This window comes from Gigantopelta aegis, chromosome 8, assembly GCF_016097555.1.
Source record: "Gigantopelta aegis isolate Gae_Host chromosome 8, Gae_host_genome, whole genome shotgun sequence".
Taxonomy (NCBI): Eukaryota; Metazoa; Mollusca; class Gastropoda; order Neomphalida; family Peltospiridae; genus Gigantopelta; species Gigantopelta aegis.
The window spans coordinates 20,782,108-20,799,660 of NC_054706.1; the positions used below are offsets into that span (position 1 = coordinate 20,782,108).

General features: G+C 35.5%; 1 protein-coding gene across 5 annotated transcripts in view; it reads right to left on the bottom strand.

The window, feature by feature from the left end:
- LOC121378193 (protein FAM149B1-like) overlaps nucleotides 1-17,553 on the bottom strand; it is a 125,193-nt gene that overhangs the window by 32,573 nt on the left and 75,067 nt on the right. For all 5 annotated transcript variants that reach the window (XM_041506271.1, XM_041506268.1, XM_041506267.1 and 2 more), the window contains exons 2-5: nucleotides 13,543-13,650; nucleotides 11,322-11,454; nucleotides 10,195-10,334; nucleotides 9,511-9,636 (exon numbers count right to left, since the gene is read on the bottom strand). In XM_041506271.1, the coding sequence (XP_041362205.1) occupies nucleotides 9,511-9,636; nucleotides 10,195-10,334; nucleotides 11,322-11,454; nucleotides 13,543-13,650 (507 nt within the window). The remainder of the gene's footprint in view (nucleotides 1-9,510; nucleotides 9,637-10,194; nucleotides 10,335-11,321; nucleotides 11,455-13,542; nucleotides 13,651-17,553) is intronic.

Genomic DNA, 17,553 nt, shown 5'->3' on the forward strand with positions numbered 1-17,553 from the left:
TTTTGGCGCCTTTTTGTGGTCTTTTGCAACGAACGAATAAGTTTTCCTTTCTCTGTCAAAATTTACAGCGAGTTGAAATGAATAAGTTAAGCGATGTTTTGCAGGCTCTTTTTTAGCAACAGATTAAAGTCGTGTTACTAGCGAAACGGTCGTAAAATAATGACAAAAGTAAAAAATGTAATACCGGCATATTTTTCCCGCCATTTTAATGATTTTTGTGTCAACTGAAACGAACGCCATCGCCATAGTAATTTTAACGGTCTACTCTTAATGTTTTTTATTGTTAAATTGATAAAATCAAGTAACAATCTAGGTTATTTCTGATGTATATATTTGATATTTTCAAGAAACCCCCAACAGTATTGAAGTTGAATTAATTTGTGTTTGATGATGTTAGTTACATAAGACTATGAAAGCAAAATTGATTTTAGATGTTTTGTTGTCCAGTGTAACTTACAAAACTAATGTTGAGAAATGGACACTAAATTTATTGGTCTGCTATTAATTATTTTATGAACACAATAATATTCCATATTTTTGTTTTAATTAGGAATTTTTAATATTGTTATATAAATTTTATGGTAATGCAAACTGAATATTTAGTTATTGATGATGTTAGTTACAGAAGACTATGAAAGCAAAGTTGATTTTAGATGTTTTGTTGTCCAGTGTAACTTACAAAACTAATGCTAGAAATGGACACTAAATTTATTGGTCTACTATTAATTATTTTATGAACACAATAATATTCCATATTTTTGTTTTAATTAGGAATTTTTAATATTGTTATATAAATTTTATGGTAATGCAAACTGAATATTTAGTTATTGATGATGTTAGTTACAGAAGACACATTGCTGCAGAGTTGGTTCAAGTCCTATGTATCTTACATCATTAACATGTAGTTTTAAGTAATTGCAGTTTTTATTCCTGTAAATATTACTCTTGTATTTTAATTTTAGATGTTTGTACTTGCATAATATGATGTCAATAGTTTGTTTTTCTCACACTTAATTATTTAGGAATTTGTATAGTGTTGTTAGTTACACTGGACACTTTTTTCGAATACTTGTTGTGGTCTATGAATTCTACTGATAGTAAGACATTCTGATATTAGATTTAAAATTTTTTTCAAAAGACTAAGAAAATTAGGCTTGTCTAACCCGACCGACCCATGAAAATCGACCTGTCAAAATACCTTTGGGGAAGAATTATTGTATATTTAAAAAATTTGTTTAACCAGTTTCAATTTACGACCAGAAACATTAAATATACAGACATTGATATTCTAAATCGTAGAAATATTTTATTAGTTGAAAACATCTTACAATGTAGCAAACTTGGAAATGTCCCTTTAACATCAGTTTCTATTTGTTGGAAATTAGAAATTCTGTAAAATGCTATTCCTAGTAACGAGAACACAATTTTCCAGCAACAGTGGCACAAGATCTTGTGTACCGCGGTGCATGTTCGTAATACATGGTACATGCTCTTGTGAGAGGCAAAATGGGTTTTTAAACTAAATCTAACGGTATGTACACAGATACCTTCACGTAAGCCAGTTGAGGCTATGGATCAATTGCCATGCTTTGGTAATCTCACAAATTTATTATAAGCGGTCATTTTGTCCGACACTAGGTACAGTTGTAAGAATGCCATCATGTTTGCTATTGTTACATTTCTTCAAGTTTGTTAATCCTATATACATAGTCCACATCTATAAAAGATCTACGTAGTCTTAGTTTTGTGTTCCATGTTTGCTTTATTTTCCTATTTGGTTATTTTTGCAGGATTTGAGATGGGTGAGGATGAACCTTTGGAGCAAGTACTTGAGCAAGGTCAAACTTCACGTCGAAGTGTCAGAATTGCAGTGAAGAAAACTGAAACTGTTCAACATGCAGAAAATGGTATCACGTCAGCACAGAAAAAGAAAAAGTAGTGCAGAGTCTTCAAGTGATTATCGGAAGAGAATAAAGGCAGACCCGGAAAGATACCGAAACCACTTGGAGTACGAAAACAATCGTGTAAAGCTATTCTTGGCCAACCTGACACCAGAAAAGAAAGGGCAGTACCAGAAAGTGACAAATGAGCGTGTGAGAAAGTGGAGGGCTGAACAGAAGGCTGTGGGAAAGAGTGTTAGCTCATATGTTGCACCAAAAACCAGAAAAGAAAAGGAGACAAAAAAAGAACAATGGAAAATGCAAAAGGCTACATGGAGGGTCAACAGATCTGAAGAACAAAAGGCAGCAGAAAAAGAAAAAAGAAGGCAGAAGTATCTTGAAAAGAAAAGAAAAAACAAAGAGGAAACTGCGGCTCTGAATGGAAAGAATGTTATCAGAGAACCATCGACACCAAACCCTGAACAGCCATGTTACGTAGATCCTCAGTGTACCCCTTCCACATCAACCCTCAGTTCTGAAAGAGAACCTACCCTTCAGTGTGTAGAATCGGTCCCAGCAACTCCTTACAAGAAGAAGAACACACTCAACAAAGCTGTCTGGCGGATGAAGAAGGCAATGCCAACTGACAAGGGGAAATTTGTGCACGTGTTTGGAACCGTGGTGGACCGTGCGACTCCACGCACTCGTCGTCTTCTTCACCAGAGATTGGGCATTGGAGCCAAATCTAGAAAACGAATAAATTTTCTCGCTTCGTCAGTGTCTTCACTCAGGGAAAGCATCCATGCGCTTAGAAAAAAAAGAAATAAGAGGGATGTCAGTGCTAAGAAAACAGTGGCACTCATGCTAAGTTTGAAGAAAAAGTACTCGTACAGAGAAAGTAAACTTTTAGGACTCAATTATAAACTCCTCCAGAAGGCAGGAAAAGCAAAGAATTTGGACGAATTAAATGTACGGAAAAAAAGAAAAGATGCACTGTCATCACAGACTGTTCAAAAGGTGGAGCAATTTTACAGGAGGAGTGACATTTCCCGTACTCAGCCAGATGCGCGGAGTGCAAAGAAAGGATCCAAGGATGAGTATCCCGTGGCAAGGAGGGTGATGGATATGTCAACGGCAGCAGCGTACGAAATGTTTAGGGCAGAAAATCATCATACAGCCATTTCAAAGACGAAATTCCGACAGCTGAGACCCAAAGATGTCTTGCCCTCAACACGCACAAGAAAACAGAACTGCCTCTGCGAGTATTGCGCTAATATTGATCTTAAACTAGAGGGCATTGGTCGCTTTGCAGCATCTCAGCGTCTGCAAGATTTGACATATAAGGACAGATACGACCTTTCCAGGTCAACTCTGTGTCCAAGAGGGGAGGATGGCGAGTACAAGATGGCATGCCTTGAAAGGAAATGTGCAGCCTGTGGGACATCTGCCATTGAAGTGAAACTACGTCCTCTACTAGAGACCCACATTGAAAATCAAGTGATTTTCTTTAAGTGGGAGAACACTACTTATGTCCACAAAGGTGTCACCAAGAAGAAGCTGACTAGGCAGAGGAAAACCCTACTGGCTCGTGATTTCGTCACAGAACTGACGGAAGAGGCAGCCAGCATATCAAAACACCTCTTCAATGCCAGATGGCAAGGAAAGCAGTATGATGCGGTCTCCAGTGACGTACCAGCAGGCTGGGTCGTCATCTGCCAGGATTTTGCAGAGAATTTTTCTTGCTGGTACCAGGATGAGGCTCAGGGAGCACACTGGGGACACGATTCGGTGACACTTCATGCCAATGTTGCCTCATACAGGTGCCCTGAAGATGACTGTGATCTGATGACGAATCATTCGTTAATTTTTGTCAGTAATGACCTGAAGCATTGCCATGATGCTGTCCATGCATTCAACTTGTCAACAATGGACATTCTAGTTAACCTTGGCGTCTCCATGAAAAAGGTTGTATATTTCTCTGATGGAGCCCCGACACAATACAAAAACAAGTCTGCCTTCTGCGACTTAGGGTATGCTTTTGAAGACTTTGGGGTTCATTGTGAACGACATTTCTTTGGGACACGGCATGGCAAAGGACCATGTGACCGGGAGTTTGGCACCCTAAAGAAAGTTGTTAATCAGCGCGTCAAGGAAAGGAGAGCCGAAATTGGCACCGCTGAGCAATTTTTCTTATACTGCCGTGATCATCTGAGCAAAGAAGATGGTCACGTCCACTACAAGAGATCCTTCTTCTTCATTGAAAGTGCGGATATTAAGAGAAACCGAGAGCGGGCTAGCAACCTGAAACCTCTACCCCAGACAAGACAGCAGCACTGTCTTAAGATGGTGAAACCGTACATCATCAATAACCGTGAACGGAGCTGCTTCTGTCATGTGTGCACAGAGAGGGAGGAAGGCAGCTGCCAACATGCAGACATTACTGGCAAATGGAATATCGCCAGTTTGCTCAAACGTAGCAAGGTATGTATAATTTTTTACGCTCTGTGCACTTAACTTGTAATATTTTTTATTCCAATTAGTAAAGACAATAAATATTTGTAGGTTTTGATATTGCTTGATTCAGGGATGTAACCTTTCTCCCCTGTTTTTGGATATGGATTCACTATTTTTATTTAAACTGAGTATTACAATTGAGCTGCTTCTAAATTAAGTACATTTTGAGACACATTTTTTTAAATATCAACTGATTGTGTTTCTGTTTCCTCAGGTGACCAGGCACGATTGACAGGTGTTTAAAATCTAGTTACTAAATAGCTCCACCTTTTGTTTTCCAGCAGGATGCTGATGCAGATACGAGCCTGTCTACATGCCCTGTTGCTGAGCCAATTCCTGTCAAATCTGCAGACGACAATATCACTCCAGCAGTTGAGCTCTTTGAGAATGACGACCACCCTGAAGAGATTGGCAACCTTTCTGCCGACGATCCTGAAGATGGCCCACGACTTGTGATGGATGTTGGTGCTGCAGCCATTAAACCAACAGGGTAAAATATTCAAATCCTTGTAATACATAGTTCGAAATGAGCACTTGTCCGTTTGTCCTGACAAGTGAAAATTTGCTCGGACTAGCAATATACAGTACCTTAATGGTTGTCCAGTGGACAAGTAAAAATATTCAATGCAGTTTAATTTTTAACAATCAAAAATATGTTTCTTGTACAACACATTTATTGAGTGAAAATACTGCCAGACAAGTAGATTTCTTGATGAACTTGCACCGGACAAATGAAACATTCTACTTGTTTCTATAGCTGTTATATATTGCATTGAATTTTAATATTTTTACATTCTTTGTTTTGTTTTTTTTAATTACTGTTTCCTTGGTTGATTTTCCTATGCTTCATTTTTTTGTCTGTTGTTGAAATAACAAGGAAATGCTTCTGGTTTCAGATCCTTCCCACTGGGTAGCTGGGTGAGCGTAGGATTCAACAGAAATGGCAAGAAGAATCCACTGCTGTTTTTCAATGGAACTGTAAGTTACCTAAATGGATTTACACAGCCTGGTTTTGACATTCATTTACAATTTGGTTAACCATGTGCATTTAAGAAAAATAAGTCTGTAAATTCAGCCCAGTATTTAATTAAGTAGTAAGTTTTAAGATATTAAATGTGCACTGATCACTTTATGCAAGGAAACAATTCAAAGCTTGCAATTATTGCAAGCTTAATCAAGTCCAGTTCCACATGCCCTATCCTGTGTCTGAATAGACCGATTTAAAAAATAATAATTGTTTTTGATAAATAGCTGAAATTTGTGCGTGTGGTCCAATTCAAGACATTCCAAAACATAATTGATTGATCTCTTTTAAGGTTCTTCAAACTGACAGTCATGAAGTCAAAGTACAGTTTTTGAAGAAGAGGGGCAATTATTACAGCTTTCCTGAACTTGACGACGTGTCCTGGGTTCCATCGAAAGATGTTCAGGCACTGAAGCCACCAACAATCAATGCCCGCAGCCAATACTTCTTTATCTGATTAATTAAAGAAGTGAAACTGAAATGAAACTGAAGAATGTTTCACATTTTGTTGTTATATTTCTCGATTATATTGTTCATTTTTATGGATGATGACTTTTTGGTGTCTTGTAACTTACGACATATGTGCTGCTAAACTTTGTTATTTGAAAAGCATACTTCTAGTTTTTCTTTGTATCTCTTTCTGATACAGAAACAAACACTGACGTGGGAAAAGAAGAAGCCATTTGTTAATATTGCTTTCTCAAAAAAAAGTTGAACTCTGCATATGTCGTAAGTTACGGTGTCCACAACTTTATCGCCATACTACAACATCATATGTGATTTTTTTTTTAAATCTCTCAATTACATTGAAATGAGATGCCACAACACACCAATTACATCAATATACATCTCATTAAATCAATTTATTCATTGTATTATTAGATTAAAATGTCGTCTTGTAACTTACATCGCCAACAGCATTTGCCTGATTTGACACCCTCACTACAGTCAAGTGAACCAGAAAACAACAACTTTTGCTTCAGTATTAGTTGAAAACAAGTCTTATCTAATATCTAAACTAGTTTTTTAATAAATTTAAGCACTTTTTATTTTTAATGACTTTGTCCTCATTCTTTGGCTCAGTATCGTGCCGCTCCACATATGCACAATCTCACAGACAGGATAGTACATACCACTGCCTTTGTTATACCAGTTGTGGAGCACTGGCTGGAATGATGTTTCTTTTGGAGTTCATTATAGTATGCACAGAATATGGTACTTTGGATAACTTTCCAATAGATGATAAGAGAGATAGCTCACATATCGACAGAAAAATATACAGTGGGCGTACTGATATAGAGATAATTCACGTAGTATTATAGAATACATAACCCCGACATAATAATACCGGTATATAGAGATAATGTACGTAGTTATAGAGATATATGTGCACTTTTCGCAAACACACAGCCATACAGAGAAGTTTCAGTCATATGTACGTAGAATCTAATGCATGCACTTACAGGTAATTAATGATAGCAGCTATACAAGAAAATTACACACAATTATATTGACATTTGTGTCCAAGCTTCACCCGGCCCATTAGTGGCAATATGTGAACACAAGAGATTCTTGGCGGGAGTTTACCTTTCATTCCCATCAAGCAGTCGATAATATATTTCTTCGCAAACTACAGTGCATCTCTAATGATTTTTAAAATGTCTACAATCGACTCGCGTACATCACAGAAAATTACCGTCAATAGAAAATTGTGCAGTCTGTCTATAAAGTCATTTGCTGCACTATGGATTCACTTTGTTGGTGTGGTGTTTATTTGTTTTCCATGGCAACCGCATAGCTGGATGACTGGCACAAACTCCAGTGGGCATGTTTGGAACCTGACACTTTGTATCTCCTATTGACAGGCTGAAAGCTATTTCCGATTCCCTTTATCACTTGCATCTGCTTTCGCATGTACGCGCTAAACGACACGGGCTTCCGCCTTCACGTTTCGTCAATACTTTTTCACTCCATTATATTGTGCGGCATTTAAAACCAACAGTGACAAGCCAAGTGTTACATTTCGTACAACTTTATCCAATAAAAAGCCCAAGAGACGTTTAATTACATATTGATCATGCACGAAAGACCAATAAACCTACATGTAGCCGAGATGGCTCTTCCTAGGAAGTGACCAAAAATAGACAGGTGTGTGTATTTAAATGATTTTCATGACAACAAAATTGTATGATGATCTTTCTTTTTCAACAGCAGACTTCATTAGCTTTTATATTATGGTACAGTTATTGTATACACACACCAGCTTCCTAGTGCTGATTGAACATATGATGGAATGACAAATAGCTAAAGGTATACTTAAAAAAATGTTAGGGCTGCTATATTAAATCTGACTCATCATGTCGGTCTTTCAGTCAGTCAGAGTGTCAATATTTCAAAGTCAGTTATCTGGTCAATCTGCAGGCTTGTAAATTATGGTAGCCCCATTCCCATGGCTAGTAATATTCAATGTTGGGCTAGTAAATAACTACTATTGCCATGCCCGATGGCTAGTGGAAAAAATAATAATCCAAAGTTGCAGTTAAGTCTGTTATGTAAATATGAATATCCTGCCCCCATCCCAACCCCCCAATGTTTTTAAGCTCTGTCTCCCACCTTTAGGTGACATATCCGATTATTACTTTTATTTAGTAAAATTGTATTAACTTAAAGAAAAGTAGGGCTTTTAATCGTGGCTAGTAAATTTTTAAAATCACTATCTCATGGCTAGTGGATTTTATAAAAATTGTAGAAGACCTGCAATCTGTCAATGTGAAAGTCGAGTTAGTCAACTCACCCTTCAAAAAGTAACACCTATTTACATCTTCATTTGTGCAACATTTTTAGTATTGCCTCACAAGGTCGTTCAGTATTCTCTAATATTAGCCTTCTGATTTCATCTATATATTTTACAGTCGCCGGGTTGCCCCAGGCGAGTGAAAACAATGCTGGGCAAGTGAAAACCTTATCGTCAGTCGCCCACCTGGCGACAGAAATTTCGCACATTCTTTACATCCTATTATTTCGGAATGTACAAAATTTAATGTTTGTAAACAACCAAAATGTTAATTTTAACAATAATTCAATTGACTGGTTGAATACAATAATAATAATAATAATAATAATAATAATAATAATAATATCTTTATTTATAGAAGGTAACTCAGTTAGTTCTAGACTATTCTCCCCTGAGGCCTTCTTACTAATTATAACAATAATAATAATAATAATAATAATAATAGTCAAACCAACACGTGTTTTCTGGGGAAATTTGTGGACTAAGCACTCTATTAAAATAAAAAGTAGTCAGAACACTTCGGCCGATTTCGTTTACCAGCATGCAGCTACACTGGGAATGTTCGACTGGGCGACTGGAATTCACTGCAGTGGAAATTTTACTTAAAATCAAACCAATCGAGCAAAAGTGAAACAAAAGCCCTATGTAGTTGTTGAAAATAGGTTCATCACTGTTTTAGAGCATTGCCTAAATTGTGTTCAACAGTGCTGCGTTTTTACGTGCATACACTAATATCTGTCAACTTTGATTCTGCCCACGCCAAGTCGGGGAAGTGTTAGAATCCAGTCGGAGTAAATTGCCTTAAATTATTTTTAGTATTTCTATAAATAAGCACAACTAGCAAACATAAAAACCTATGTGTTTTGATCACACACTGAAAAGTTTGTTTGTCTGCATAACAACTACCTCATTATAAACACTGATATACTTTAGAACCAAACTGTGTGTGCCCATTGAAACAATTGGCCATAGTTTGGGAATGCTGATGGTAGTTACAGGTGCCTTTTAACAATGTCAGAAGAGACCTGTGAACACTCACTCTTAAGGGGTCAAATCAAGCCAACGGCCAAAGTTGACGCTGAAATGACAGATATGTATTACGGATAGTGACAAGGGACAAACAGCTGTTGCAGCTGTTGAGACAAGGACCGGGATGTGGAGATGGACAACAAAAAATAGAAATATATAAAAAATATCCCAGATCAGGAAAATGAGATGGAAATCAAAGAGAAGAAAGGAAAGAGTACAGTGGGATAGAAAAATAAAATCCATAAATAAATAAATATTAATTTACTTACCCCTGAGAATCAGCTGAAATGCTGGTGTCGTTATCAGTGACATCTTGCAGATCACTGCCTATTCCCTCCATGGGAATACTTGTCCATCCAGTTTCCTGTGGTGCCAATATCTGACGACCCAGTATTCTGTGAATAAAACAATTTAACATAAGATTGGCTCTTTGGATATGTTAACACGGATGGTCTGAAAAATGATACAGGAAGCATGCTGCCACCACTCCTACCAAAGAAGCAGAAAGGAATTTTTATATAAACAGGACAGAACATACCATGGTCTTTATTAAAGGTGATGGGGAAACTGGTTTGGATGTGAATATGCTAGCATCAGTCAATTGTAATCGACCCTATGACCAATCACACCATAGGTGTGCATCCTACAAATATGTTACATCCCACCCCTTCTTTAAATCTTTGCTTGCTCCTGTAAAGAGATAATAAGATAGACATCCCCTAGCCTTTAACACTGTCAAAATTATTTTAACAATTCTGGACAGGTTTTAATTATTTTAATTATTAGTATGATAGTGGGGAGACACTGATTTAACTTTGGATTGAAGTAAGTGGCTTTCACTGTGTAGCAAATCCTGCTGGCTGTGGCTCAGGAACACATAGGGTAGCATTATTGTGCTGGCAGCTTGTTTAGAAGAAATTAAAACTACCAGCGACTACAGCTGTGAGACTCACCTGAGATGTGGGAACTGTGAGCTCCATTCCTGACACTCCTGATGGACGTCGGGTGTGCTCTCATTGTTACCTTCAAACAACACCCCCTCGATAACGTCCAGGTGTTGCGTCACTGTCCTGGCTGCTTGGCGGTAAAATTCCTGAAAACACATTTACATATCACAGATGCAATTTCGTTTTTTAAAAACTCGAGTGTGAACAATTGTACTCCTCATAATATTACAATGAGGAGGGGAAAACTGCATTTGTCAAAATAATCAGTGTTTGAGGCAAAGTGCAGTTTGTTCAAGTGAGGAACATGATAGTTCACACGTCTTGCCGTTTGTTTGAATTAGGAAACACTCTTTACATCCTATATTCCAAACTGATTTTGTTTGAATTATTGAACTCTGCTTGCCTCCCATTAAAGGGATGCACCCTAGTTGTTAACCATTACGCCGTTGTTATTCGCTATTAAACCCATTTTCTCACAAATAAAATTGCACTTTACTTACATTTTATTATTTAGAATATACATTTCCATTCACCTGAAGTTTTTTTTGGTAATCCTGGTAATCCTGGTGTTTGTAATACTACAAAATGCATTTTTCATATTTCTTAAAAACGCACGCGCGTCTGAGAAAAAAACGTTGAGCAGACACGGTCTAATCTATTTTTAGAGGGGATTTTCCGGTTTCAACGTCACAGACGCTGGTATACCACATGACCATTAACATTTTGGTTTGGTTTGTTTTCTCGTGCACGGTTCGTGCAATCAACATCCGATTTGTTGTTGTTTGCTTGTCGTTCATTTGTGAGGTTTTTCTTCACAATTTGTGAACATCATGCTATATGTAACTAGTTTGTTTGTAATATGGAAATCTACTTAACTCCTGTGTATTAGTTGATGCTACATGTAACTGGAGTTTGTAGTATCTATGTAATATGGAAATCTACTTAGCTCCTGTGTATTAGTTGATGCTATATGTAACTGGAGTTTGTAATATGGAAATCTACTTAGTGCCTGTGTATTAGTTGATGCTACATGTAATTGGAGTTTGTTTGTAATATGGAAACTACTTAACTTCTGTGTATTAGTTGATACTATATGTACCTGGGGATTGTTAAAGTCGTGTAACTGTACGTACCGCCCATGTGTATGACGAGTCGATGCTACTCCTCTCCGTGGTGTAGCCCTGTGAACCCTGGGATGTCGACAACAGACTGTTGTCCTCTGTCGACGGTGACGACCGACCGCTACTAGTGGGTGTTGTCGAACTACTACAAACAAACATATCAAGGGAGAACAATTACATTTCATATACACACATTAGGTAAAACCTGCGCTAATACAGGGTAATAGACTTTTTGTTTAATTCTGTTGCCATAGGATCAGGGCTAGGATTTCAATGATTCAGTTGTTCCACCTTAACCACTGATAACAAAAAACCCTAAAATAACATAAGTCCAGGAACATTTTGTTTGGTATCATAAAATAATTATAAAAATATAGATTTGTTTTAAATATGCATAGAGATAAACATACATAGATATACAATTACAAACCAAGTTTTAGAAATGGAGGTAAATGTGAACACTAAAGTTGACATTGTGGTGCCAAAGTTGGAAGAAAAGTAATATGTATATTATCAGAGCTTCTAGATTATGGTAGTCCCACTCCCATGGCTAATGATATTCAATGCTGGGCTAGTAAAAACCTACTATTACCATGCCTGACGGCTAGTGATTTTTTTTTTTGCAGTTAAGTCTATTTTGTAAATACGAATATCCTTCCCATTCCCCCCAACCCCACCCCCCCCCCTAATGTTAGTGTTTTTAAGCTCTATCTCCCTCTTTAGGTGACATATCTGATTATTAATATTCCTATTATTTAGTAAAATTGTATTAACTTAAAGTAAAGTAGGGCTAGTGAATTTTTAATCGTGGCTAGTAAATGTTTTAAATCACTGATCCCATGGCTAGAGGATTTTTATAAAATTCGAGAAGCCCTGCCAGTGTATATATATATATATAATATTTGTATCTCACCTTTTGACATCATCAAGACAAAACAATAAGATCGCGGCTTGTTCATTACTTTTTTAAGGATAATAACCACACAAATATTTCTTTGTGACATAAAAGAAATTGTAATAGTTTTCTCAGCAAAACAATGATTGGATTTTATTTTCTTCTTTCTGTTATTCAAGCAAAAATAATTACCTGTACTAATACACAGAGTTGAGCTTATTGATTAAATGTAGAAAAATGTGTTCAAAATAAAAATGAAACCGAAATTAATTGTGTTTTTGATTCCCTTTCTGTGAAATTCAATAATAAAGATGCGAGTTTTGATGATCTAAGACACTATGAAACTGTGAAGCAGGCCGTATGACAAATGTCAAACATCTGCAATTACTCCAAAGGAAACAAACAACAGGGATGTTCTCTTTCTTCTTAATGACATCTCAGATAGTTAAAGGAAGGAATGTTATAGCTATTGTATATATTGTAAGAAATTATTATATTTATGCTAGCAAAATTTTGTTATGGGTTCCCAATGTGGTTATTTGGTTTATTTATTTTTTAAAAGAGGGTCTAGGATATCTTTCTGCTGTGTGTGGCTGAATTTAAAATTTAAGTGTCTGATGTCAGGTACAACTTTTACAGCTGTAATGAAACTGTCTGGCAGATCAACTGTATCAGGGCTTGCTATGGGTCAGCAGAACATTTTATCTATTAAACTTAAAAAATTACAGAAACCCAGTTATTTTCTAACAAAATATCAATTACTGTAAATCATAAAATATTAGTCATCTTAAAATTTAGCGATATCAAAATGAGTGACATATTTAGTGACATGGAACTTTAGAGAGGTCATCATATCAAAAACTGAAAAAAAAGAATAAGGTTAAGTTGTAGGATCAGCTGAAATAAAATGTTTGACGAATCTTGATGCTATGCAGCTTAATTACAAACATCTTGAATTTAGTAGAAAATTGCAGTAATGTACATGTTAACTAACAACTGTTGTTTTCTATCCTTTTGGTTTAATCAATGGTATGTAACCAAAGTAGTGGTGTCTTCAGTTAATCACAGACAAAACAATTGCACAAACATTTTTGGAACAGTCTGTTGTGTATGTCTCTTTAAATTTAGCGTCATGAAATATTAGCATCTTGTATGACCTCGCAAAATTCACTAACATTTTATGCTAGCTAACATTTCCTGATTTACAGTATTTCATGAAATTATTTTTCCAAATTAAAATAACATTCACCAATTGTTTTTGAAATTTGCAATTGGTGAATTTGGTGAGTGCCAGAGCTGTCATGTTGACAGTTATAAAGACGGTACTGAGGTACAAACCTCGACAATGGCTCGCGAATACTTTGCAGGAAGAATGGAGCGACGATGTTGCCATCATGAAGTTCTGGTGGGGGGTGATCACCCAAGGGAGTACGTGACAATCCTCGCCTGTAAAAAAACACAAAATAATTACACATTATACTGTCACAAAACCACCTATAACAGTATACTATATAACAAAAACAAAAGGAGTGAAGGACAATCTCTGCCTGTAACAAAAAAACTAAAAGTTATACTGTTAAAAAACAGTTATACTGTCACAAAATAATTATACATTATACTGTTACAAAACAGTCATATCACCTATAACAGTATACTATAACAAAAACAAAAGGAATGTAGGACAATCTCTGCCTGTAACAAAAAACAAAAACAGTATACTGTCACAAAACATACTATCATAATATCACCTACACATGTATAACTGTATACTATAACAAAAACAAAAAGTGTGTGACAATCTCTGCCTGTAAAAAAAACAAAAAAACAAAACAAAAAAAACAATAAAAAAAACAATTAACTGACACAAAGATTATACTGTCACAATATCACCTATAGCAACAGTATACTAGTGCGTAACAGGAACCAAGGGAATATGCCACAATATTTGCCTAACAACAATTGCATGTAAACACGTACAATGATAAGGAATGCAGAAAATATTTTGTTTTCAAAGTCATATATTAAAGGTTAAAGAAAGTAAACCGTAGTTGTCGAGCCTTAATAACCAGAGAAACATATATATGACATCTGAAATGTCAAAACTATACCATTACCGGGGTATAAAAAACCACCCGAAACAGAACACAAGTTGTCATATTTTATATAATAGGTGACATATGATAGGATTAGATTTGTTAAGATTCGTAGCATTGAGTCAGTCATACTGATGAGTCTATACAAAGGATATCAATAATATGCATGATATTTTCAAAATGTAAAAATCTAGGGAATTAATTCATGTATGGCTTTCATGAAATAGATCTCAGCTTCTGAACATATTTATTCATACATGTGTTTTTATTCCCTTTTCTCTGAAAAACTTTAAGTTCATAGCAAAAGAGAGGACTATTTATCTGATGACAATTCAATCACATGTTTAATCAGCAGTAATTATAGGTACCAGTATAAAATACTGTACAAATGGCAAATGAAACATTTCATTTAAGGATTGTTTCAATAACGATTAATGCCAATTTCAGGTTGGCAGTGTTTAAAGTTTGCTATAAGTGATAATTGCCATTTTAAGCCAAGTGGACTGTTGTCTTGGCTTACTAGATTCAGATTCTTTGCCTTAATATATTTTATAATCAAAACCAATCTGATGCACACACACACACAAAAAAGTGATTGTAATATGTAATTGTCAATTTAATATATTTGAGTATAAATACTGGGCATAATTCAACAATAAAAACTTGCATTGTCATATACCCAAAACCGTTAAAACAATTGTGCAATTCTTTTTACACCCATTAAGTCGACCACCCAATTAAGTTATAAGATATTTTCATGGAAACAATTTGACTGATAGGTGAAGATATATGGTATTAAACAAGAAATCTGCTGAAACCACAATATGCTGCAACTAATGTTTTGTGCACTTCCCTACAAAAGACAGTACAGTACCAGTTGTGTAACATCACATTGTTACTTCCCCAACACAAGACAGTACCTATACAATTAATATACCAGTTATGTAGCAGTAGATGATGGTTTCTTCGACTAGATGTACAAGACAGTACATACCACAAACATTACTATATTAATTGTGTACAAGACAGTACATACCACAAACATTACTATATTAGCTGTGTACAAGACAGTACCTATACAATTGATATACCAGTTATGTAGCAGTAGAAGATGGTTTCTTCGACTAGATGTACAAGACAGTACATACCACAAACATTACTATATTAGCTGTGTACAAGACAGTACCTATACAATTGATATACCAGTTATGTAGCAGTAGAAGATGGTTTCTTCGACTAGATGTACAAGACAGTACATACCACAAACATTACTATATTAATTGTGTACAAGACAGTACATACCACAAACATTACTATATTAGCTGTGTACAAGACAGTACCTATACAATTGATATACCAGTTATGTAGCAGTAGAAGATGGTTTCTTCGACTAGATGTACAAGACAGTACATACCACAAACATTACTATATTAGCTGTGTACAAGACAGTACCTATACAATTAATATACCAGTTATGTAGCAGTAGAAGATGGTTTCTTCGACTAGATGTACAAGACAGTACATACCACAAACATTACTATATTAATTGTGTACAAGACAGTACATACCACAAACATTACTATATTAGCTGTGTACAAGACAGTACCTATACAATTGATATACCAGTTATGTAGCAGTAGAAGATGGTTTCTTCGACTAGATGTACAAGACAGTACATACCACAAACATTACTATATTAATTGTGTACAAGACAGTACATACCACAAACATTACTATATTAGCTGTGTACAAGACAGTACCTATACAATTAATATACCAGTTATGTAGCAGTAGAAGATGGTTTCTTCGACTAGATGTACAAGACAGTACATACCACAAACATTACTATATTAGTTGTGTACAAGACAGTACATACCACAAACATTACTATATTAGCTGTGTACAAGACAGTACATAATATACTATTGATATACCAGTTATGTAGCAGTAGAAGATGGTTTCTTCGACTAGATGTACAAGACAGTACATACCACAAACATTACTATATTAGCTGTGTACAAGACAGTACCTATACAATTGATATACCAGTTATGTAGCAGTAGAAGATGGTTTCTTCGACTAGATGTACAAGACAGTACATACCACAAACATTACTATATTAGCTGTGTACAAGACAGTACCTATACAATTGATATACCAGTTATGTAGAAGTAGAAGATGGTTTCTTCAACTAGATGTACAAGACAGTACATACCACAAACATAACTATATTAGTTGTGTACAAGACAGTACATACCACAAACATAACTATATTGTGTACAAGACAGTACATACCACAAACATTACTATATTAATTGTGTACAAGACAGTACATACCACAAACATTACTATATCAGTTGTGTACAAGACAGTACATACCACAAACATTACTATATTAATTGTGTACACGACAGTACCTATACAATTGATATACCAGTTATGTAGCAGTAGAAGATGGTTACTTCGACTAGATGTACAAGACAGTACATACCACAAACATTACTATATTAATTGTGTACAAGACAGTACATACCACAAACATTACTATATTAATTGTGTACAAGACAGTACATACCACAAACATTACTATATCAGTTGTGTACAAGACAGTACATACCACAAACATTACTATATTAATTGTGTACACGACAGTACCTATACAATTGATATACCAGTTATGTAGCAGTAGAAGATGGTTACTTCGACTAGATGTACAAGACAGTACATACCACAAACATTACTACATTAGTTGTGTACAAGACAGTACCTATACAATTGATATACCAGTTATGTAGCAATAGAAGATGGGTTCTTCAACTAGATGTACAAGACAGTACATACCACAAACATTACTATATCAGTTGTGTACAAGACAGTACATACCACAAACATAACTATTAGTTGTGTACAAGACAGTACATACCACAAACATAACTATATTAGTTGTGTACAAGACAGTACCTATATAATTGATATACCAGTTATGTAGCAGTAGAAGATGGTTTCTTCGACTAGATGTACAAGACAGTACATACCACAAACATTACTATATTAATTGTGTACAAGACAGTACATACCACAAACATTACTATATCAGTTGTGTACAAGACAGTACATACCACAAACATAACTATATCAGTTGTGTACAAGACAGTACATACCACAAACATAACTATATCAGTTGTGTACAAGACAGTACATACCACAAACATTACTATATTAATTGTGTACAAGACAGTACCTATACAATTGATAT